Source organism: Anopheles marshallii, chromosome 2, assembly GCF_943734725.1.
Source record: "Anopheles marshallii chromosome 2, idAnoMarsDA_429_01, whole genome shotgun sequence".
In the NCBI taxonomy this organism is placed as follows: Eukaryota; Metazoa; Arthropoda; class Insecta; order Diptera; family Culicidae; genus Anopheles; species Anopheles marshallii.
This window is the reverse complement of record NC_071326.1, coordinates 5,362,238-5,387,479: the sequence shown is the minus strand read 5'-3', so window position 1 is coordinate 5,387,479 and position 25,242 is coordinate 5,362,238. Positions and strand designations below refer to the sequence as shown.

Here is a 25,242-nt window from a genome sequence, read left to right as displayed (position 1 = left end):
CTGGGCAATAATGTTTATTACCACACACATACACACAATTTGTACGCATTCTGTACACGTTTAATTATAAAAAAAACTATGCTCCCAAATCATACCGTACTATGTAAGGAAAATAAAGGACAAAAAGCATCGAATCAGTAACGGTTATGCTAAGCAATGGTTTAGGTAGGACGCTGTACTGCACGCGATCGTTTTGTGCATGTTGTTTTGCAAAAACCTTTACCTATGTTTCCCTTTTTAATGATGTTTGGATATAGCAGGTGCAATCGTATTACATTGTTTTCGTTTTGGCACATAACTGCTGTTATTCGTTTTGGTTTAGTACAATGCATTGGAACTCGCTTCCCTCCAAGGTCCGAAAAAAAAGTCCAAAATGTGTTGGAAAAGGTTAGAAGTAAACGTATTACGCAAAAAGCTATTCGCATGACTGTAACCATTTTCTTCAAGTAGTTGAATGTAGTAATGTTTGAAGCATTTGTTTAAATTCCCTGCAGTGCAATTCCTTCTCGTTGTGTGCATTTCAATGCAGCATAAGGTAGAAACGTTTTCATAATGATGCTTTACGTTGATCGTGGTTTTTTTATGTGAGGATATTTTTGTGATAAGCTTAATTTTCGACCAAAACACAAAACAGAAACATCCACCATTTGCCCCCGTGATACGTTGTAAATGAGCTTGGCTTATAATTGATAAATTGGTAATTTATACAGACGCCATTTTACATTGGTCTTTTATAAGTGGGGCCCTCGATCGTTCGTTCGTTCACTTTAGTTGGTTCCCGTGGTTTGTCTCAATCCGCAAAGAGTTCTGACTGGCGTTGGGACATCTCACCATGGCCACATGATTAACCGATCTTTTCAGTTTCCTAACGCTTGCAGCTGTTTTACATACACCGTACTTGAATTACATATGCACCTCCTGCACGTCTGGCTTGTATCTGTGTGTTAGTGCTTGCGACCATCGTGTGGTTGGGTGCTTTCATCGTTCCTATTCCTAAGCCATACATTATGTTAAAGTTATGAACGTAATTATAATTACTACTATTATTATTATTGCATTACATCCGAAACCCCCCTATTGATCCCGTTCTCTTCCTGCGGCAATTATACTTGTTTGCTGTTATATTCCTATGCCCTTACCGGCACCGTACGGTTGTCGGTGGCTAGTGTTCCCAGTTCGATTAACGCTTACAACGTTCTAGTTTACAATCATCACACACGTACAAACTGGCTGCCGAGCGACACTTGCCGTTGCATCCATACATACATACATACATACACGCACACACATACACTCACGGACACGTCAAACAAACACACACACACGGTGCATTATTCCGCGAGCTGGTTCACTTTCCTTCCTTAACGTAACCCCGGACATTATATTGACTGATGTGGTCACTTTTGCGTTCCTTATAAATCCGATACATTTCGCCCGGAATCAGAATGACAGAGACTGTACACTACTTTGCAGACGAGCTATGGGGCGTCTCGCACCACTCGGGCTGCTCATTCGGCAAATTCATCAACGACAACAGCGTTCGACTGCGGTGATGGAGACGATATCGTTTCACTAGCAGCAGACGGTGGTGAAACTTCGGCGGCGGGTTCCGCTTCTTGCGGCTCATGCTGGTGATGGTCCTCATCATCTCCTAATGCACCATTTCCGTTCGTACCGTTGGTAATAACCGTCGTTTCATTCTCAAATGCTTGTGCGGGTTCCTGTCGTGGTGGGGCCGGAGCCTGCACGACCGAAGCGACCGGTGGCGCAGTTTTCGCACTGTCCATGTTTGGCACGTAATCCATCGCCATCAGACAGGCGAACACGGTCATAATCATCTTTGCTTTCACCTCCGTAATGTCTTCCGGGAGGGCATACACGCGCGCACCGATCTTGCGCGCCATCGAGACGGCATACTTGGCATTCTCAAGATTCTCCTCCGGATTGCCACCTTCGCGCACGTTATCGTAATTGATGCTGCCCGGCTTGATGGTGTCGATCAGATCGATGATGATCTTACCATCGGCGATCGCCGGATCCTGGAAGCTTTTTAAGCTCGTCCGTTTGCCTCCGCTCTGCAGCTTCGAGTTAACCCACTGGACGATTTCCTTCTCAATGATGGGATTGCCGGTGTTGGCCAGGCGGGACAGAATCGAGAGCGTGTACGCACGCATCAACTGCCAGATGAGTGCTGTGGTGGTAAAAAGAAAGTCGGTAGGATTATATAAGCGTGTTTAGCAGTTAAGTTGTAAAGCGAGAAGCAAACGTACCAAGCGTGAGCGTTGCATTGCCATCGCTAAGATCCTGTCCGGCAATACCGACGAGCGAAAACTTTTGCTGCTTTCCCAGCTCAACCGCATAGTTGCAGTTCTCAAGCTTTTCCATGAATTTGCGCAATGGGGTGAATTTCTGGTGCACACGTTTCCACTGCACGCTGCCGGGTTGAATGATGTCGAACAGCTGGAAGATGACTAATCCATCGGCCAGATCCGAATACAGCCAGTTGACGTGCGGTTTCACACCCATCGAGTTCATCCAGTTGCGGTAAGCTGTGGAACAGAAATACATTATCGCGATTAGTATTGACCTTAACTTCAACACCTCAACCACCTTCAACTTACTTTTCTCTTCGCGCGTTTCTTCGATCGATTCTAGTCCTTCTATCTCCTCCGGCTGATCCAGACCCGGATGATTGTTGAACAGGTTGGCCACAAAGGCCAAGTTGAGCTTGTACACACCATTCACGACGTCCTGCGGGGTGACAAATGATCGGCAGTTCAGCTTGGCCGCCTGTTGCAGCATCACTTCGGCACGGTTTAAGGCGTTTTGTTCCTGAAAAATTCGACAACATGTTAAGGTGTACTTCCAGGGGGTCATTTGCTCGCAGCATTCCTTACCCGGAGCGCTTCCAGGTTAACTCCCGCATCCTTGGGTGCGATTTGATTCAGCAAGTACGAGTACACCTCCGAGTCGGAGATGTCACTCTGGAAGTTTGTGCAGCGCCTTGCAATGCCGGCCCGTTCCAGGTGGTGGTTGACCCAGCGTAGCAGGATCGCTTCCGGGGACAGCTTCATCAGATCCTCGAGCCGCTCACCGTCCGACAGCAGTGTTGCGAGCCCCGGACAGCTGTCCAGCGTGATGTGACTGAACAGTCCGATGCGGATAATCTGCCAGAGCAAACCGAGCACCAGATGCGGTTTGCCTTTCGCGAGATCGTGCGCATCGATGTTGACAATGTTGCATCCAATCGCTTGCGAGGACACTAGCGCCAGCGTTAGGTTCTCGAACTTGGTGTACACGGTCAGGTTCTTCTTGTTGATCGCACGCTCATCGATCGTGTCCGGGCAGGAGTGGTTAACGATCTTGCACAGCAAAATACCATCCTTCATCTTGTCGTACAGCTGCTTGCCTTCGGAATCGAGCGGCAGCAGGTGCTTTAGGTCCGGGTCCGGCATAAGGTTCGAGTTGATCCAGTCGCTGAACGCGAGCTGCTCCTCTACGCGCACCGAATGTGTGGTACCGGCGGCCGACGAGTCTGACATGCCGCCGAGCGTCTCGAGGTTTTCCTTCTTCGAGACGACTTTTTTGAACGTGCTCGCCACATCCTTCGCCTTCAGGTCCATGCACAGCGACTCGAACTCGTCGTACGACAGCTTGCCGGCGTGTTGCGACCGTTGCTTGTTCGTGTACTCGTCGATCATCAGGCGGACCTGGTAGCCGGGCAGTTTGAAGCCGACCTGATCAAGCGCATCCTTCAGCTCTTTCAGCTCGATGAAACCATCTTTGTTAGTGTCGATCTGAAAGTAGAGAAAAGACGCGTGATTATTAGACGGATTGTTTTGACCGTGAATCAGCCCGCAAGAATACGTGTCAAAAAGACGTTCCGAACGAGATTACGCTAATCGGTTGGTAGGTGATTAGTCAAGCTGGAGATTATACTAGACAAATCGGGTTGCACCTCGCCGTAACGAATCAGCTTTACCGTGAAGGAAGTATGAATAACCAGTGCAGTACACGCAGTGCGCGGACGATAATTTTAAACTTTCCCATATTTGGATATTCGAAGCAATAAGTAAGGGTTGGCACCCAGCGAATCAACCAGTTGACCGATGAGTGTACGTGAGGCAACGACACCCACAAGCGAAGGGGCCGCGTAATGAATCACCACTTTCAGTGCAAGATGGTATCAGTATTGCCCCCTCGCGCCCGCCAGGGGACTGGTGACTTTTCTTGGGAATTTATGCTTCCCAAGCATTGGTCGACTATCGGTACGCTTCCGGGGAGCACCGGAATAACACAGTAGAACCGGCCAGTAGAAAGTGAAACAAAACAAACAATCAACATTGATAATGGGTGTGTAAAGTGGTAAAATGATTATAATGGACGTTGGACGTACAACGACCTTGCCGAAGGCTAACTCTTTGCTCGACGTTGAGCTTTAGTTTGCCTCTTTCACTCTTTCCGGCCTTAGAAAGCATGACGAGACCCCTCAGAAGAAAGCATTAGGTTGAGGAGCGAAGGGCTTGTACACGCCCGTGGTACTTTGGCTTACTCATCGTGCGATGGAGTCACGCCGAACAGCAACCGGAAATGGGTGTACCGGGCGGGAATTTACATATCGCACGAAGAACAGGCTAGGACTCAACCGCAGCACGAATTTGGGGTAAGTTTGTTGTGGTTTGTTCGACTGCGAAAGTCCCGCGGAACGTTTTATCAATAAAGCGGGCATAACAATCGATCGATTACCTTGAGCTAAACGTTGCGTTTAGGCACAAATAACAAATACAGTATGTGTTTAGGGCATTGCAACGACATCGAATCAAACATCTCTAAAGGTTAAGCAGCATAAAGCAAAACACCTAGAGAGCCTGCTTTACTTTCAGTTTTTGAAGACCTTTGGAAGTCCATCCTCCGCCTTCAACCTACTTTTAAACTCCCAGGAGCTTCAAATCGGTGATCAAAAAAAAACCCCACTTTGTCCACACAAAACACAACCCCGGCGGCAGTGGTGGTTTTCTCTCCAGCCACTTTCGTCCATTTAATATTTATCACGCCGATGGTGAATGAACGCCACCGTCGTCTTCGGCAATTTTGCCAACCAGACCTTGACATCCTACCGGACGTCGTGATCGGTGGACGGCCACCGCCAAACAACAACAAAACCGCGCCTTTGACATATGCAATGAATATTGAGTGAAATAAATTAAAAAGCGACACAATTTTCACGTCCATCCACCAGTGCGCCATGCGGAAATGTGGGTGCCCGGAACTCGGTGAAGATCGTGCGGAGGTGTAGTCGTTAACAGTCCAGTGCATTTTCACGTGTAAAAGGCTGCAGTTAGTCCGCGTTGGAAATTTCCTTTCTCTTTGTGTATGTTTCTCTCTCTTGCCGCTTAACCGTCTTGCCTTAAAATAGTAGTTTTCGATTAAATTGCCTAAAAATAAGGGATAGAAAACACCGAGTGAAACGGTGTATAAGATAGACATCGAATTCAACACCGAAAGTGTCGTTTTCTTTGGTTGAGGATTCACCTCACCAAGGCTCGCAAATGAAGAGGCGTGACGTGCGTGATTCACATGTGATTCGCGTATCTCCGGCAATGGCGGTTTCTTAATTGCCGATCGATCTAATCTCTTGCGCAAAAATACAAAAGAACCAGAGTTGCTCCTTATCGTCGACACCTCATGTGCTGGAGGATAATAGAACTCGTTTGCATCAAACGCCCCGCTGGTATCGTGGGTGATTGCAAAACTGTAGCACCTTCCTCGCCGAGGCCGCACACACAGGTGTTGCTGCTATCAGGAACTCGATTGCCGACGATGGTGATGGTGGTGGACAAGATGAAGTTCCGTGATCCCTCATCCAAAGTGCCATCCACGCCACCGGTAGTGGATACTTGTGAATGCCAACAGCGCTAGGACCACTCGTTGCAAAATTGCCGGGCAAGTTATCGGAGGCCGGTGGAAAACTGAAGCTGATAAGTGCATGGTGCGTCGTGAAGATGACGGTTCAGGTTGGCAATTACGCGATAGCGAGAGTAACGTGCTGGCACACAGAAAAACACCAAATTGCCAGCTAGTGTAAATATTGGTGTGGCTATTTAGGGGGAATTTTTTTGCTACCATACGATTCAAAAGTTTCCCAAAACCAACGCTGTCGCGGGGTTGAGGAGTGATTGGCGATAGGAGACCAGGGGAGTGATTGAGTCGTCGATACCATTATCTTCGGTGACGGTTAAGAAACATTTGCTGTCCACAATGGCAAAAAACAGGTGAATCTTAGCCACGTCGCGTGGAGCTACGGAGAAGCATTTAATCTTATCTTCGTACTTCATCGATTTCCAATTCTACACAGTCTTCCACACACATGCACATAATACACCACATTCTATTGCACCTGACCACGGACTTGTAACGCTTTGTAACGCTCGAGAGGCGTCAAAAGATAGGCAAACTTTTAAGTTATTCGCTTACTTATCTTTAACCGAGATCAAACAGGAACAAAACCTTGAAAGGCGAAAATCATTTTGGCAAAACAGTACAAATATACAGCTTGAATGGAAATAATCTTCTCCCATCAACAGGAAAACAATTTAATGTCGGTTGAAAAATTCGATTCCAACTATTTCGACCTCATCTGCACCACATCTGTGGAGAGTTTAAAGGTTTTAAATAATTCATGGACCACTTTCACGAACACTTCCGTCCCCCTGTCCCCCGATGGGTGCGTGTAGATTGCATATCTGATCAGATGATCAGATGATCTCATAAACATTGGCTTCTTGCTGAATTTCCGAAAACAAAAACAAGTACACTGCAGCAAAGTCATAATCTTTGCGTCGTGGAATTGCTGTTTCACCAGAAAACATTGATAAGATATGCTGGCCATGCTTAGATCAATGCCAACACCTTCGTAGTAGTGTAGCTTTTTAGGAAGTTTTATCACTTCCGGTTCGATGTTGGGATTAAAACCTCGAAGGTTGTACACCTGTGTGGTCAGTAGCTGCGCCCCATCAATGGTCAACTCGCTTTAGATCTTTTAGTGTGCTTGCTTATAGCTGGTGACATAACTTTCTATTCCAACGATACATAAACCACGCTCGAGCGTGTATATGGTTCGAATAGTTCGGTGGTAAAAGCCTTGGTGCAATATACTCTCCATCCCCAACCGGTAAATCCTCCGGTAAATTCGTTTTTTTTACACCTTTTACAGCCCAAGAAATCAATTACATTAGGCTTGCGGTGCACCGTACGTGCCGGTGCAAAAGCAATATAATTCTTTCATTTTCACTTTCCAAAAAGAAAACACCGCAAAGGTCTCCGTTTACCTTCGGTGTCAAAGATCAAAGTGACGTTACTGACGTAGTCACTGACGCTACTGACGGCAATGGGTGGCATTGATGATAAACAATACGACATAATGACAAATTAATCCTGTTATCATTTTGGCAAAGAAAATAACACCGACCCGTTTGCCGAGTGGAAAGGCAGAAAGAAGAATCAATACTGCAATCCGCGTTCTGCCCAGGAGTTCATAAACGACGAAAACAGATGGAATGTTCTTGGGTGAATGGTAAATTGAAACGGTTCCACCCATCGACAACACGCGGTTGCCGGGTTCCGGCGTGACTAATGACGACGTTGATAAGTTGCAAATCAGGTCGGACGTGTTTCATTGACGTTTCTCGTTGGGGATGGGGGGGTGAGGGCAGGGTGAGGGAAGACATTGCGGCATTCCCAACGATGACTCAAGCGATGAAGTTGAGTCAATCTTTCACCGTCAGCTTGGACCAAACGCTCGTAGGAGGGTGATGGTATCGATCATAATTCTCCCAAAATCGAACGACTATGATTCATTGCCAACTAATGAACTCATCGCGACTACTCGGAAGAAAGGCGATCATATTCACAGATGTAAAGATACACACGGGGACGGTCTGGTGGTGTATTTGCTAGCGGCATCAGTCTTCACACGACCGGTAGTGGGACAAAATCCCGTTCGGGACCGATGAGACTTCCCGTACGCGCAGGAGTGGCCACCGTATTCTTGCTTGACTGGTAAATTAACTCAAAGAAAGTCTTAATTTTTGCGACAGATCTTAATATTAAGACCTCTTGAGGTTTGTTGTGCCGGTAGGGAGGAAAAGATGGTAATGTTGTTTGCAAAGAATAAATAGTTCGCCGAAGCCCCACATTCGGCTTCAGAATTATGTTTGTGGTCTGCTTACATGATCGTATAGCTCTGGCGTGAAGACACGACGGAACTCCTGGAGCTGGTCCTCTTTGGCGATCTGATGAATATCCATACTGGCAGTCGATTCAATGTCTCACTATGTCTTACGAGCTAAAAACCGAATCACGAGCAGACACACACGAAACTCACGATGCTTCACTGATCACTTTGAGTGCACTTTAGACGATCGATCAGACCTTCTCAATCCTGTTCGTCCTGCGCTGATGACTAATGCGTGAACACTCGGCGAAAAAGCCACAAAACCCGAACAGCGTGTACAGACAAACGTGATTGTATTTCTCCTTTGGCCGGATTGTAACGGCGGCAAGGGGGGTGTGTGTGGGAACAACGACGAGTTTGGAACGGAACGCACGAAACACCGATCGCTTGTGGCCAAATGTTGACATCAGACTGTCTGACCGGCCGCTGCACTTTTGGCCCCAAGGCGAGCCCTGCGAACCGCGAACGGTTCACGAACGGTTCCACTCGGTATGCGGCCGTCGTGCCGTTCCGTTTCCTCCTTCGTTTCGGCACTGCGCCACGTTACGTATGCTCCCCATTGCGGCACTGTTCACTGCTCTTTCACTCTATCTCTCGGCCGTTTCTGCGTGTATGTGCGCGCCTTTGGCTTATCGGGTTCGAGTGAATGGGGGAGCCGCCGCCACCGTCGCCACCGCCGCCGCCCCAATCGGTGCAAGGGTGGACTCCCGTGGCCAAGAAAATAAACTTCCCCCCGCTGCATTCCTTGCGTGTGGAACCGATAACGCGAGCCTGCTACAATGTCACCCCCGTGGGGGTGACATTCCATATCGCCCCGCCGCACATACACAAACAAATGCGTGGAATTATTGGCCGGAGATGAGTTCAATTTTCACACTGCCAATAGATCCACCATTTTTTATGCTCGTTTTTTCTGGTCTGCGTGTGCGTGCTTCGTGGCATATCTCAATGGAGGTTGTGTTGTGCACTGTTAGATAAATACACATTAGTTTTACGGTTCCCCCATATAGTGTGGAATTCCCTCATCGGCACACGAGGATCGGAGGGAAGAGAACCTGATGAAAATGGCACCAATGATGGGTCTTTTTTTGTTGGTCTACTGATAACATGCCAGCATGCCCATCGACGAAGCAATTTGGCATGGCCCTACAATAAAAAATTGGCACAACAATAAAACTTTCGATTGGGATTTACAATTTTTTGTTTTATCTTGCTCCAGTACCCCACACACACACATCGCATCCCGTACGCCCGAGAGAGAGTTTTCCCTGCCAGCCTAAATTACTATCTGCTGTGGCGTGAAACGATTTTCCTAAAGCTGTAGGTGATTTGGTGATTATAAAGCAGTCTTTAACTTTTCAGTACGCGTGTGATTGTTTCTGTACCGGGTTCGATTGCATTGCTATTGGCCATCGTACTTGACACTGCATGTGGTTTGTGGCACTTGTTTTCGGCAAAAAAAAAGCATTCAATATGGGCGCTTCCAGTTTTTAGGCTCGGCGAAAAACAGGTGAAGAGCAAATTGAGTTAAATCGCAGTTCATGATTAATTCATGCACGAAATTTTGGGCTCGGAAACACGCGCATCTCGCTAAGCCGAACGAACCTGCTGCGAGAGCGCGAGACCGAAACAAGCGTGCGATGTTTTCGATGTTATTAGCGTGAGCATGAGTTTGCCGTTGGTTTGTAGAACGATGCGTACAAACGTGTTTATACGGCTCTGAGCTCGCTTCCCGCAACAAGTCAGGATGGCCGAGCGGTCTAAGGCGCCAGACTCAAGAGCAATCTTGCCCGCCTCCAAGCGGGTGTCGAGCGTTCTGGTCCTCTCTGAGGGCGTGGGTTCGAATCCCACTTCTGACAAAAAAACTTTTTTTACTTTGAAACAATGAAATTTTTGTGGCATGGTTTGTTGGAGAGAGAGAGAAAGAGAGGAAGGAGCTATTTATTTTGTAAATTATGTATTACTAAGCATTGAAAATGTATAAAACTATCTTGTAGCACTTAGTTGAAGTTGTAAAACCTTGCGAAATAAATTTGAATGTAAATAGTACTTAAAAATTTCCTTTTTTTAAATAAAAAAATGTAATACATTATTATAATTCCACTACTAAAACTAATATGGCGACAATTGTTGATACAAACACCGAATACTTCTGCAAAAAAAAGTGTCACTCGCCCGAATAGGGACTTGAACCCTAGACCGTTGGATTAAAAGTCCAACGCTCTACCGACTGAGCTACCCGGGCCTCTATCTCCCCGATTGCTAATACGCGTCTTCAATACAGCGGGCATTTTCGCTACCACAACTGCATGAACACTCACTTGTTGAATCTGCTCTTTCGAGGTTTTATCGGTAAACTTTTACATGTAACTAAATTTCAACAATTGTACCAGTTGCTTATTTTTTATGTGAATTGAGGTATTTTGTTCTTTGTCTTAGGTTTACGTGAATATGCGATTTTCATTTGATGATCTACAAGTTCTGCACAGGACTAGGAAAAGATTTTATCGAGACAATAAACGTTGCTTATGTGCATTCGCATTCTTAACATCAAACGCATGATTCTTGTCTTTTGTACACACACACACACACACCCTTCAATCGCTTCTCAACCTAAAGGCTAAGATCAAAGTGTCTTCACAAACACCCTCTTCGACAGTAAATAGTTGATTGCAATATGCTATATATGCTACTGAAAATTTGCCACAGCATGTTCTTCTATCATTTACAAGCACTATAAATGAAAACGCTCAGAAACCATCGATGAACATCAAAAGAATTTTCAACATCAAAGATTATTATTGACTGTTTCTTACAACAATCCTTCCAACCCAAATAAATAAGTATAAGCATATTGTAAGGAGTTTGTTATAGGGGGAAAAAACGTTAATAAACATTGTGTCTGACATGCTGTTTGATGTTAACAAAGAATTTACATAGCAAAATTCAGCAGTGTAAACCAAACAAACAAAGTTACCACCCTTCCCCCTTCTTGTTAAGAAAACAGTATATTCAATACTTTTGCTAAAGCTTCAAAAAAAGTTTCAGCCCGCCCGAATAGGGACTTGAACCCTAGACCGTTGGATTAAAAGTCCAACGCTCTACCGACTGAGCTATCCGGGCTCTCCCTTACCCAAGCGCTACACGCATATATCAATTGAGCGCACGTTCAGTCGAACAGCTTCCTCTTCAGCTGCCACTGAGAGAGTTATTCTCTCTCTCGTTTCATTCGTTGTTGCTGAGAGAGGAATTTCGTATAGAAAAAACTATTCCTATAATGACATCCCTCTATACACGTTCCTTCACGTACATAATACAAATTTTAAAACAACTCTCAACACTAAAATATGTTAAATATTTGTTACACACTGGGTTGGATAAAATATGCTGTAGATAATTTCGTTGACCATTCGAAGACGTTGCTAATTGTGTATATGTCATCTATTGGGAACCGTCTAACGGTGCATGCGTTCTGGTTCGGTTCTAGCACGCCCCTCTCAACATGTCAGGATGGCCGAGCGGTCTAAGGCGCCAGACTCAAGAGCAATCTTGCCCGCCTCCAAGCGGGTGTCGAAGAGCGTTCTGGTCCTCTCTGAGGGCGTGGGTTCGAATCCCACTTCTGACAAAAACGATTCTTTTTGCCACACACTTTTGCCACGCCAAACAATCGTTTTGAAGAATGACTATCCCTTGACTGGGATTTCTCATTCGTCATGTGGTGTTAGTCTCGCAAGTAAAAATAAATCGTTTCGTTACAAAACTTTGTTGCCGTCTAGCAACGATAGCTTCGGGGCTGTTAAAGCGGTAAACCCATAACCTTGAGCGCGACAGACAACGATTGCGTGGCGTTCAAGAGTGCTTATCGGTACTCATAATTCATAAAAAATCGATACAATCTGCCCTCCGTTTGTGAGGGAGGTAAAAATAACAATTACCTGTCACCCATCCGCCACCCACCGGACGGCAGAGGAGAAGTGTACGAAACAAATTCATGCGGGAAATCGATTTCGTTTGGCATAACAAGGACCACCAACAACCAAGGAGTAAGTGAGAGACGACAACTAACGATATGTGTGACAACATCCCAACAGACACAACAACTTCAAACGTTCGTATAGTGCCCAGGAGGGCTCTGGAACATACAAATGGAGATTCGATGTCGTGATAGTGTCGCGATGTTTGCGATGTGACTTGTGATTTCCAGGCGGATATCTAGCCTCTTGCGCGGTTTTGTCGGAGAACCGGTTTGTCTACGCCGTTGTACGTCTGACGTCAGCTTCTTCCTTATCGGACGACGTTTGATTGGTAACATACACAACGGCACCTTCTTCTTCCGAGCTGGGTGATTGATCATCGGCAAATGGAGAACCGGAAGAGTGTCCGAATTGTGACAGGTTCCCGAAAAAACGTTGAGCATCTCTTGCCGCGCCTGTTGGGCGATCGTTTCAAACTTGACACATTTACAACGCGCGCTGTCAAGCGCGAATAGTTGAGGCAGGTTCTTCCATCTGCTATCATTTGCCAGTGAAGTTGTCTTAAAGGAAGTGCAAATTATCTAGCGAAAAGGTGTTTATTGCTCCGCTTCCATGAGCGTTTCGGTAATGTCTTTCAATACACTGCTAAAATTGCACAAAAAAGGCACAAGAGACAGGCAGGGGAGGGCAAAATCAAATTGAATCGGGCGTGTTGGCGGAATTCCTTACGGTAAATCCGTGCATTCACCAGTCCGGGAATTCAACGTTCAACGCGCGGCTCTCTACGGCCGCAAGGTCGTTAGTGTGGGTCCCTAAGTAATGGTAAATTGACCATTTCCCGCCCGTCTGTCGGTTGGCGGTACCGTAAGATGCCACTTTCCCATAAGGTGCGCTTTTGCACCCGGTTTCAGCTGCACTACAGCAAACGGCGCCCCCTGCATGCATCACACACAGCTACTTTAAGGGCCACTGAGCAACAAACACACACACATCGACATCCGGCTAGTAACTGGCAACGGTCGAGAAATGTTAATGATTGCAATTTGTGAGCCTATTAACCGATCTCTGGATGCCGCCAGCTTGACGCGTTCCGTTAAATTTAGGTGTGTTCCAGCCGAACCGGTGCCATTATCACTGAAGAACGGATTGCACGCGGTAGAGGAGAATGTATTGCCAGCCAAGCATAGTGGGATTGGCCAGCATGGGAAACAATTAGGCCATTTTCGTAGTTAGGAAGATGCTAGAATTCGGATAAGAAAATGCAAATAGACAGCTCGGAAGATAAATGAACGAGAGGGTTTGGAACATCTAAACAACGTGAGAAATGTTTTGGAAAACTGTTGCTTGTTTTATATGTCTTTCCAGTAGCCTCGAATAACATCCTCTTCCATCTTTAGCACATCATGAAGATAGCTCCAAGACAATATTTTTATTTTCAATTCATCAATGGACGTTAAACTATCATTTGGACACTTATGAGGAGCACTACGAAAAGGTTGTTGAGAAAGAAACAAACTTCATTCCAACTATTGCGTAATGTGGCTTTTGCTTTCCTTACACAATAATGTTGCTTTTATTCGGTATTACAAGTGCAAGTGCCTAAGTGGAAGAGATGCATTCCGAAAACATGCAGCAGCAGCAGCAGCAGCTTTGAAGTGGAGTTGCTATCTTTATTAACCTGAAAACTCTCCCATCCCATCATCGCGTCTCCCAAGACCAAGCGTCAAGTGGCCGCCGTTCGATTAGTTTTGCCTCAAGTGTGCAACTGATATCTCAATCGGTAATTTTCAAACCCCTTTTCTTGGTATCTCATGTGTCGAGTGTCGAGATAAGATCCACACACACACACATACATCCCCCAAAACGGGACTACAATCTGTGCATATTGAAAACAAAAAAGGTACATCGGACAAACAATTGCAAATGCGCCGATGCTTCGTCGTGTAGCCCCCGGGGTCGGTATCATTTTCCCATCCCCGTTCCGTTCGCTAATGCGGCGAATGAAACTGAAACGACCGGGAAGCGGCGGCGTGGCTCTTGTTCAGTCATCCACAAAATCTAAGACAAAACTCCATCACACGCTCAAGGTTGTTTCGGTTTCGAGTGCGCGAGAAGATCGCCCTCCACACCCCAGCGCCCAGTTTCCCACGGGGGCGGTTCGGGAGCGAGTGCAGGGCGCTCTTTTCGCTTTCCAGTTTTCCCGCTCACCGTGTGCGCCGCGCCGGATGGAAACTGGAACGGTGTGTGGTGGTTCACATCGGGAAAAACAGTGACGGACGGGTGCCTGTGAGTGCGCACCGGCAACAGCAGCAACCGGATGGTGCGGGGAAAACTCGACCGATCTCGAGTTAGGCCGTTTCCACGCTCGATTTACTACCACTTGCGGTGGATTGGGTTTACTTTTTTACTCACGCTTTCAAAACCCGAATCTTTGAATGGCCGTTTGCCGCCGAGATCGCGGACTGTTTTGAGTGAGTGTCTGTGCAGTTCTCCACTATTGAGCATCGCGTTTGATCCACTACAAACGCCACAGATCGGATAGGAAAGTGCTTGCTCGAGGGGGTAGCACTGTATCATCCCCTGCACCCTTATTAACAACGAGAGAGGAACACATGAACGATCGCGCGAGATGTAACAACAATAACCGCAGTAATCAGCTCTGTTCTCGTGCTGTGCATCTGTTGACGCCATCTGAGATGAATCGGTGAAGTTAATAATCGAAAGCATAAAGCCGATTTGGTGTAGCGTCGGTACAATGCAGGTTCGTTACGCTGCAAGTTCTATTCCAGCAATTGATCATCCCGTGTACTTCCGTTTCCGAGAAGTAGCGATCATTCTAATTAACTAAGCAGTGATTGGAAAGTGATGGTGCGTAGCGAACTCGGTCTTTCACACGACTGGAACGGTATAAAATCTCTTCCCATTCGAACCACTTTCATGTAGTACAAGGATTTGAATCATGGTATTAAAATTATGTAAAGAATAGAACAACTCTGGTGGTCTCTGATAAAAAAGGGGAATTCCGGAGATATTAAGGAGAGGACTCGAATACATCACACAATGAAGACCGCACCAGTGGAGCCAACACAACATAATTAATTTACGCTTGAAAATAAATATCTTGTTGCCGTGCGTACTCTTATTTGATTATGTTGAACTATGAAAGATTAACGACATTTCCAAAACAGAAATTAAATTATCGGACACCAAAAACTTACATAAAAGCTAACGTAGAAGCTGGCTAGCGCACATACATTCGGTTACGTACGATGACGGAACAAAATTTGAAGAATTCAAAAACTTTAACCGTGTTCATAATGGACGAATCGTTTTGGGGGTTATGATGTCCGCTAGCTTTGTAACACACGGTTTAATCTCTGGAGATGATCACATGGAGATAATCTCTTTTGGAGCACGGGTGCGCTGCGACTCTGCTTCGCCTTTTGATCTGCCACTTCGGAACAGAGAGTCTCACGAACTTCACGGGAAGTTTACAATTGACACTCCAAAAATCATGCCAGCGAAAAGAAAAAGAATCCCAATTTCAGTACTAAGAATGCCTTAAGTCTTGTAAGCCATTTGAAGCAGGCATGATCTTGTGAGTCATTGGACCAAGAAGAAGCAATTACAATATCACGGTTGAAATACTGTAGAAATATAACTAGTAGAGCTATCATTTTCAAACTTTCATGTAATAAAATATAACCCTTCACCAAACTGTTGGCTAATTCATTTCAATAGACTTAAATCCATAAACTCCACTCATTAATTCATTTGTTCGGGTAAGTGAGCAACGTATCAATCCACAAATGAAAAGTGACACGAAACTAGATCAGGCCAGGAGATCGTAGGGTTTTCTCCCTGTTATTTTTACAGAAGAAACAGACAAATCAATGTAGATATTCTTTTAGACCTTCCCCGTTTTCAAACTCGGGTAATTCTAATTATAAACTAACGAAAGCGCACTTTGCATATGAGCAGATCACTTGCAGTCGGATAACTCCAGAGTCCTGGCGTACGGGTGAGGATTGCTCCGGATGGGATTTTGGTCCGATCCCTGTCGTGTGAAGACCAGCGTACCTACCAATACACCACCGAGACACCCTTTACAACGTGGAAAATATTGCAAACAGTTGGCTTAGCCATTTGACTTAGTGGCGCATTCAACGATTGGCTGAGCCACTTGACTTGAATAGAAAATCAAATTAACCTGTAATAAAACGTGTAGGCGAAACTTGTAACTTCCTAATCATTATCTAACGCAACGCCGTGCTTTGTTTATTGTAGAAAGCCCCAGTGCAGTGCTTTGTGCGAAAAGAGGCCGATCGTAAAACCAAAGCCATACGACACCGAATATGTGGCTTCCTTATGCAATACCGCCCCCTACCTCGTCGGTACTGCCAACGCATTTACTATCAAGATGGAAGAAGGATGTCACATTGCGGACGATAACTTGTTTCCTCCCCTAGCATGGAATCAAGGTGGAATGGATCGGGCGGATGGAAAAAAAACAAAAGCAAAACAAACAAACAAACAAAACTGGAGAAACAGGACAACCCTGCACGGAGCGCACGCTGATCAAATGCATGAAGTGCATTTTAATTAGAAACGCTCGTAAAATTCCACCACCCCCCACCACCAATTATGTGCTGTGCGACAAATGGCCCTTGGCTGCCGTGTCCCGATGGCAATCCATTGCGCAAGGTGACGGTACTCGGGGGCCTTGGAGCTGAACCGGGAATGTTGCGGTTTTGCTTCCGTGTAAGGTGTCAATTGTCACGGTTGGTCTCTGGTGGTGGTTGTTTTTGATCGTTCGCGGTACGGGGGCTCGGGACCAGTTAACTCCCCATTGGCTGATGACTAATCCAGTGGAAGAGGAACCGGCAGTCCGGGGGGATGAGGCGACAAAGACAAAGATCACTCACATCGCACCGGTGGAGTTGGAGTTGGCGTACAAGGAGATCGCGATTCTTCCTTTTTGTAAAACCGGATTGCAATTCTCGAGCCGAACAAAACTTGTTGCTACTAACATACATCCATCCATCCCTATGGACAACGGGAGTTTTGAGATGTGTAGTTTCTAGCCTCTGTCTCTAGTTGCTATTGAAAACATTGAGAAAAAAAACCCCTTCCGATCCCTCGGAACCAGCGCTCTTGATCGCGAACAGTGCGACAGAGCGGGAGGGAAAAACGATGCTTAATCAACTGTGTAATCAGAGAAACCACCGGACTGTTCCCCTGGTGCGCGACCCCCCTTGCCTCTGCGCGGGTCGAATTCGGGAGCATGCACAACGTGGCGGATGAAGCAACACGAGAAGCTGCACATCAACGATCAGCGGTCGCGTTGCATTGCGCTGTGCTGCTTGGTGAGAATAATGCGGGCTATTGTGTGCCCCGTAGAATCGCGCTTGTCGCAGCAGCAGCAGCAGCTTGCAATACGGTGCCAACCGATGCAACCAGTAGATGATGAATGTTGATGAAGAAATTTTGCATCCAAATGAACCATTTACAGTGCCGATCATAAAAGCTTGGAGAAGGCCTTGCAAACCTCGCAAACGTTGAGCAAAATGCGAGAGCGCACGTTTGCATCTTGGCGACGCCGTTGCGCTTATCTGCGGCGATGGCCTTTCTCGCTAATTAAAAGCGGCATTATCGGATTATCCGCAGCAGCACAATACCGGAGGCTGTTGGTGCTGCGATCGCACACAAACGCGGCGTGTTTATTTGCCACCGTAAGGCGAACGACACCAACCGTTTACACTTTGCTTGCGGTTTATAATTGCTGATTGCGGTGATTGGTTTCCCGCACTGCAACTCTCTGCAATGCCGTCACATCCAAAGCGTTTTCCTGTCACCAACAAACTTTTCCTCTCGAACACCGTGCACCGAATGGTAATGTGTTAAATTCGTGTTTCAAAATTCAATTTGTCAAGGGTGGAGAAGGTTTTTTCACCCCTCTGTATGTGTGTGTGTCCACAAACAAAAAAACCGGCAAAACCCATGCTCGAAGCACAAATGCGTCGTACGTCATAACCTGTTTGATCATCTATCATCATAAGTTTCAGATGTTGGTGATCGCACAATTTTTCTCCAAACGTCGGCAGGCAGCCGAAAGATTCCAATTAACGTAATAGAACGAAGTAGGGGAAAAAAACACAACAAAACAAAACCAATCTGGCGAAGGTTCGGAGTAGGCGCGGAACTCCATCGGACCCACATCGGAACACCCTAAGCTGTCGTCTCTTGGGTCCCAGTTTCGCTCCACCGAAAAGCGTGACGGCGATGCGAGGGGTGTGGGGGTGAGAGGGTGGAGGGTGCACACTTCTTAACGTGGCTTCGAAGTTTCTTGACCTCGCAGCATGGTGCCTTCCATTCGCCAGCGCTCCGCCGATAGCGTCATCCTTCCCTGCTGATGCCTCCGTTTCATCACATCACCACACGATCGTCATGATCATGATCATCAGCCTTTAAGCCACACTCTAACGCACCTCGAACACAAACACACAACCCACATACATTATTGCCCAGCTTATGACCAAACACGGGCGAGTTGCTTGCTACGCTGCTCCTTTTGACTCACTTCTCGCGGGTGACGTTACCGGGCAGTGCCGACCACCATCATCATCATCATCATCATCGGTTTGTGCTGAAATTATTTTTCCATCCATCTCCATTTCCATAAGGCAGGCAGGCGTGCGTAAACAACAGCAACAAAAAAAAAAAAAACCGCGCGCGGCAGAATTGTGTGACCACGCGAGGGGTGAAACCGTCCAAAGATGTACTGAAAATAGGCATGCATGCACATAGAGGCTCACAGCCACATACAAGCGACGACCGTATGCAAATAGTAGAAGAAACAGCACGGCGGATTTATCACTCCGCCCGGAACTCCGTTGGTCTGCGAGCGGTTCAACATATGGCGAACACATTTTCAGCACATAAAAACAAAGATATCGAAGAACACGCGAAACGGAGCCTGGTTGAGGACAGTTCCTTCACGTGATTAATACACACCCGACGAGAGAGTCGTCGTCGAACTGTCTATCTTTTGAAGCACAAACACACAGCAGGAGGGTGCAGATACAAATGCATCATTGGTTTGAGCAGTTTTCTTTTAATCAAAATGACTGAAGAACTCCTTCTAGATGAGTAATCTTTGCTGGAATTCTAACAAATTAGGTCAACAACTGGCTGCAGTATTTTACAGCTAAATGTAATGAACATAATACATCGATATCACCTTTACTTTAGGAGATTTTAGCACATTGGAGACTCTTTCGTCCATATTTGCATAAATTAAAGTCTGATAGGTATATAATACCAACTATACATACAGCAAAAACAGCAGTCAGAGTTTCAGAGACAGAAAGAAATTTGCATAGATGAATTGTTACAGAATTCTGTTTGTACATGGAGATGAAGATCAGGTCCCCGGTGAGATTTGATGCCAGGTCCTATGGTGTGAAGATCGACATCGCTGCCACTAAGCCATTGGGCATCCAGCGGAGGGTAAATTAATTTCTGAATATATCGTTTATGGAATAACAATCAGCCATTTATTTGCAATTAGTCATGCTCTCCTATTTTCCACGACTACCGAACGAGCGTAAAGTGGAACAAAATCCTTGGCAATTGTACACTAGACTTGCACAGAATTATTATTGAATGAGATGAAAATTATTCTCAAGGTGCATTCATTCCATGGGCAAATGCAGCACAACCCGCCACTAGGAGAAACTGCAATCGATCGAACGAATTGACCCCATTTTCACCCATCCGTCTTGGCCACCGGCAGGGGCGGAGGTCGGCCATAGTGCCGGTCGGCCAGCGGGTAAACACCAATTCCATGTAAATTAGATAATGAGTCGAGATAATGATATGTTTGGCCTCGGACCAGCAACAAATAAAAACGCACACCACTCCAAGATCTTCCAAAACAACACATCATTTTCTTTGTATTGTGCAGGATTGAGAGGTAGGAGCAAATAGGAAAAAAAAAAACCGCAGAACTTATGGTCGGGTGGCTGACACGGGACGGCCTTTTTCCAGTGCACCGAGGTTCTCTCTCTCTTTCTCTCACTCTCCACACGGGTTGTGTGCAAACGTTGTTACACTTTTTCCCCTCTTGTTCAACCGACATTTTAATTCGTTACCTCATTTTTCGGTACGTGAGTGTATTTTTTTGTTTGTAGTGGCCCCGAAAAATAAATAAAACCAAGGTACGTTGCGGGCGTTTTGGTGTAGAAACGGCGAAGAAAACCCGGCTGCACAAAATAGAATGAGCATTCCACTGCAGTGTTTGCAGATTTTGGGCAGGCTTCGATGGGGTGGAGGTTTTGGGCAGTGCTGTGCCAGTGTTAAAATTATCATTACCACATTTTCCCGTTGGCGTGGCCACCGGTAGTAGTGCGGTGGAAGAAGTCATTGTCTAACCCGTTGGCGGTATTTGGGGGTTTCGATACGCGGAATGCGTCGTTTCGGCGTTGTCCGGCACTGTAAGGGCTCTCTCGCTCGCTCTCGGTCTGTTTTCCGGGAGTTGTCTGACAACATGTGCGTGTGGAGGGATTTTCCCTTTCGCGGTCGGGTTCGTCTAGCGTGGTCGCGTTTGAATCACCAGTGTCATAACGCCCGTAAGTTTAAGGAACTACCCTTAACAAACACTTTTGCAACATTATTTAACCAGTGCCGGTGTATGCGCGTAAGGTTTGGTTTCGGTTTCCACCCATAAGGATCGCACTTGATCGCGGTGCATACTCGCGATTGTACTTTCCATTTCAATGAGGTCGAAAGTCGCTCTGCATGTGGCGTTACTGTTGCGCAAAAAGGGTTCACATTTAAACTCCTCCACCGGCGCTTGAGTCCATTTGGAGCGTGTCGCTGATGTCATGTTTGTATAGATCCACATCTCTACCACGCGCAGTATGATGTAACCGAACGATTTTTTGGTCCACATTTAAAGGACTTTGGATGTATGCACGAACTCCAAAATAAACTCCCAAGCCGTCCATTGATCTTTCGCCCACATGCACAGTGACTCCGATTGTTGCACTCCACCGAGGCAGCTGCCGCAACTTCGAAGGCCACAAATCAAAGTGTACTGCCGCCCGCCGTCCGTCGGGTTCCGCCCTCGCCATGACCGTAAGACCTCGCCTCTAGTCGGCCAGTGGAATAAACGGCGGTATGCATAACCTTTGCACCATAAAGCGACGCTGCGCACAATAAGCGAACGTGATAGAAAAGTCAATAAGTGACTTGATTGGAGGCGCTGTCCCGGGGTCTTGTAAGATCGTTGATTCATACGCCACTGACTCATTGGCGCGTGTGTGTGTGTGATCGTTTGCTTTGTTTGACACTCTTTTTCTCCAGCTCGCGCCACCTAGGCCCTGACGGCCAATGTCTGCGTTCTCCATAAACAGACAGCTCTAAACACGGAAGTGATGGCGCGTTTGCTCTCCACGTCGCTGCCGGGCGGTTGATCTTGCTAAAGTGGTATATTCAAATTGCGTCGCAGTGCACCGTGTTTCGGTCCGTCACCGAGGTGCCGCAGGCGGGCAGTGAGGTTGGGCGGGCGATGGCAGGTGATGTCAGTTGAGAAATATTCCCGATCGCGCTCACAACACTTCACAGCCGGGCAACGGGCACCACGATCGTCGTGCCATATTTTACAAGCCCCGACCCAATGGGTGGTGTTGGCCTTTGTTTCAGGATCATCAACGTATCATCAGTGTGTTATGGGACGCGGAAGAATACGGTCCGTGGCGAACGGGGAATCGTGCATCTCGGGGAATGCACATTGTTTACGACCTTCGATGCAACAACTGTATCTCTCTAAGTGGGGAGCGAACCCTACCGAGGGGGACGGGAAAGGGGCACAGACCCGGAGGAGCGGAGTATCGCCCGCGTGCCAACGAGTGGAACGTGTTTATCCGGTTGGGCACACTCCCGGCTGCGTGTGGTTGCGCCGGAATGTGGCACGATAAGCTCTGGAGCTGGAGAATCAAACAAAAACGGTACGGTGCTGATTACCTCTTTCGACCACGGGAGATGGGTCGCGGAGGATGGAAAGCCAAACATGAAATATGCGCGTGACCTTCAGCCGCAGCAAGAAAACGCACGCTGATAAGAACGGGCAATTCGACGACAACGTCCAAGGGGTGGGGTTCGAAGACATGGACGTGGTGACCGATGGAATCGTCGACTCGCGGAAATAGATGAAGAGAAAGTCCACTCCAAAAAACGCTTCCACCGACAAACAAATTCAGTATCCCAAAATGGGGAAAGTTCAAGAAAGATAAAATGTATGCAAAGTACGCCAGAGGTCTTTCGGGGGAGCATAGCTTAGCTTCACTTTCTTAAAGTTCCAGACAAATCTTCAGAGGGCGCTGTGCTCTATTGGAGAATGGCTTATTGTCGCTACTCGCCCACAGTGAAGTTGTGTGGGCCGTTGGTTGAACAAGAGTTGTCTGCATTTGCGTAGGATTGGTGTTGGTCCACTTCGGGAAAGGAGAGCCTCTTTGTGGGCCACGGGATATAAACTATGGCTATATAAATGCAGGGACACCATATATTGAAGTCATTGGACAAACATTTGCAGTAAGACTTGGCGTAAATTGAATACCTCTTCAGCTTCATTGAGCTTCACACATCTTCAAAAACGTTGTTAAGGTACAGAGACCGATTTAGGGCGTTGGCAAAAATGAGTTGTGCTTAGTGTTTTACCTCAAACAATAGTACATCTTCAATACAAAAGTTGGTATTTTTTTAAGCTTCTTCTCAAATCTCTTCTCCCTTCTTAGCCCAAGCATAGACAAACGTAAATAATTGAACGATTTGTAGCCCGTGTTCTATGATTTGAGATACAGTCCATAGTTCAAATTGACCGGATATGTGCACGTGTTCCGGACAGCCGCCCGGTAACGGTAAGCCATCTCGTGCGCAAAAGCACACCGAAGGCATCGACCGGCAGGAGAAAAATGGCAGAAGAAATTCAACGCAGAAATAGAAGAGAGAGAGAGAGAGATTCCGTGAAGAGCGCTCCAGTAAAGCTTCCGGGTGCAAACATATCAACAACCGGCATTCCATCCCAAGGAAAACAAGCCACCACGGCCATGCCGCACCCTTTGGAATGTAATGCGAAGCAGCGATGTACTTGGGAATTGGCAAAAACCGACTGCCGGAAAATCTCACACACGTGAACAAAAAAATAAAAGAGAACCGGACGTATCCCGGTGCCACCCCGGGAAGCGTGCTGGGAGTGTCGTGGCATGCGCGTACGCAACTTGGCGCTGTCGTCGGGAAATCGCCGGTCGAGTCATGCCTGGATGTCGTTGGGCATATGATGGGAAGCGAATACCGGCAACGAGACGACTGCGTCCGAACGAAAACGAGGTCAAACGTCTGGTTTGCTCCGCTGGATCTGAATGGGAAGCGTATTAGACGCGATACCGGTATACGATTACCCCGGCCAGCAAACGGCATACAGGCACACATACAGCGAATAAGGCGGCGCCAGGCCAGATAGTGCGATGAAAAGCTTATAAACCGGTGCATGAACCCTTCGGAAGGGAGGGTTCCTCATGCAATCGATAGGGATTTCCAGGGCTGAAGTCACCGGGGTATCTTGCCCCATTCCCCGAAGCGGCAATGAGTCATCGTAAATCAATTGGAAATTAATTAAACCAGAAGTACCAGAGCGTTTTCATTACCCCGTCAGCAGGGGGTAAAAAGTTCGCGCGCCAGGTTTTGCTCGGAGGCACGATAACTGTATGCAAAACGGTAGGAATTTGGCTTCCCAATCCAACCCTCGGCAGGTTTGGTCGGACATGCGGTTAGGGCTCATAGTGTGGATGATCATGTAAATGAATACCGTTTCCATACCATCATAGTAGGCCACCGTACCACCTCGGGGAGGGTGCATTTGTTTGAGAGAATTAAACAAGGCGTACACCATGCATAAGTCATCAGCATTAGGAGTCGTTTTTTGCACAACGGTGATCAGGGGTTCGTATTATTCTGCTTAATCCACAAGCCGAAACTCTGTGTTTTTTATGTTTTCAAGAGAAAATTGTTACATTTTCCGGTAACCATGGTATCCACCCGGCAGGAGACATCATCTCGGTGCGCTCTGAAGTCCCTACCGAGGGCAATGCCATTTGCCACCACCCGCAACGCTGTGCAGGGAAGGGTGGACGTACGGACCCCATGGAGAAGGTTTCAGAATTTGGCCCGAGGAGGATGCAACATAAAAAAAGCGTCTCCGCACGTTTTCCCACTTACCTCCTCGAACTTCTCGCGCATTTCCGCCCGCTCCTCCACGGACAGACTCTTCTGATGGGCCGCATTTCGAAAAGTAGCCATTTTTCTGTTGTATCTCGTACTCTGTCACTCCACTGCAAACGGCACGATCGATACGTCGTCTTCGGGTTCACTTCCACTTGCTGCTTGTATCCACTCTGCCGAATGATTTCTATGCTGCGTGTGTTGTGCTGCGTTGCCTTCCTTTTTTGTGGCGTATTACTGCGTACACAACTTTATTTATTTACCTTTTGGGCTGTTGTTATATTCCACTTCAATCACTTGTCACTTGCCATTTGATGGAATTCACTACAAATTTTGCTGCTTTTGAAAATGGTTAAACATATAAAAAACAACATTGTTGTATAATGCATTCACCGTTTATTCGTTCTACGCATAACTCTTTCACCGTCGAATTAAGGGCAAAGCGTTTTGCTTTACAGCATGGCAAAGAAAGAAGATGGAGCAAACAAAAAAAAATCACACACACACACACACACACACAAACACTGACTAAGCACCGGCTTGACTGGATCTTTCTTTGTGCGCTTTGCCACATTCGGGGTGAAGATTTTAGCATAAAACTTATTTGGGGAAACTATTTTTTATCAATGAATCAAAGCAACCAACCACACCACCCCACCCCACGACGAGTCAAGAATGCTTGCGTTCTCTCATTCTACGGCACTTCTTAGCAACGGCGAAAGAAAACGAGAGAACAATCACACCCTTTCCACCCTC

The 25,242-nt window shown here is 46.7% G+C and overlaps 1 protein-coding gene and 4 non-coding genes across 5 annotated transcripts; 2 read left to right on the top strand and 3 right to left on the bottom strand.

Annotated features, from left to right (window-relative positions):
- Positions 1 to 1,508: 1,508 nt before the first annotated feature.
- On the bottom strand, positions 1,509 to 24,564 carry LOC128718985 (plastin-1). Its single transcript, XM_053812606.1, has 5 exons — positions 24,484 to 24,564; positions 2,898 to 3,797; positions 2,622 to 2,832; positions 2,271 to 2,549; positions 1,509 to 2,191 (listed from the first exon to the last, which is right to left on the bottom strand). The coding sequence occupies exons 1-5, from the start codon at positions 24,562 to 24,564 to the stop codon at positions 1,509 to 1,511; spliced, it is 2,154 nt and encodes a 717-aa protein (XP_053668581.1).
- On the top strand, positions 9,975 to 10,092 carry Trnal-caa (transfer RNA leucine (anticodon CAA)). The gene is made up of 2 exons: positions 9,975 to 10,012; positions 10,048 to 10,092. It is a non-coding gene; the product is annotated as a tRNA-Leu (tRNA).
- On the bottom strand, positions 10,406 to 10,478 carry Trnak-uuu (transfer RNA lysine (anticodon UUU)). Its single transcript has one exon. It is a non-coding gene; the product is annotated as a tRNA-Lys (tRNA).
- On the bottom strand, positions 11,284 to 11,356 carry Trnak-uuu (transfer RNA lysine (anticodon UUU)). Its single transcript has one exon. It is a non-coding gene; the product is annotated as a tRNA-Lys (tRNA).
- Trnal-caa (transfer RNA leucine (anticodon CAA)) lies at positions 11,738 to 11,858 on the top strand. Its single transcript has 2 exons — positions 11,738 to 11,775; positions 11,814 to 11,858. It is a non-coding gene; the product is annotated as a tRNA-Leu (tRNA).
- Positions 24,565 to 25,242: the final 678 nt, after the last annotated feature.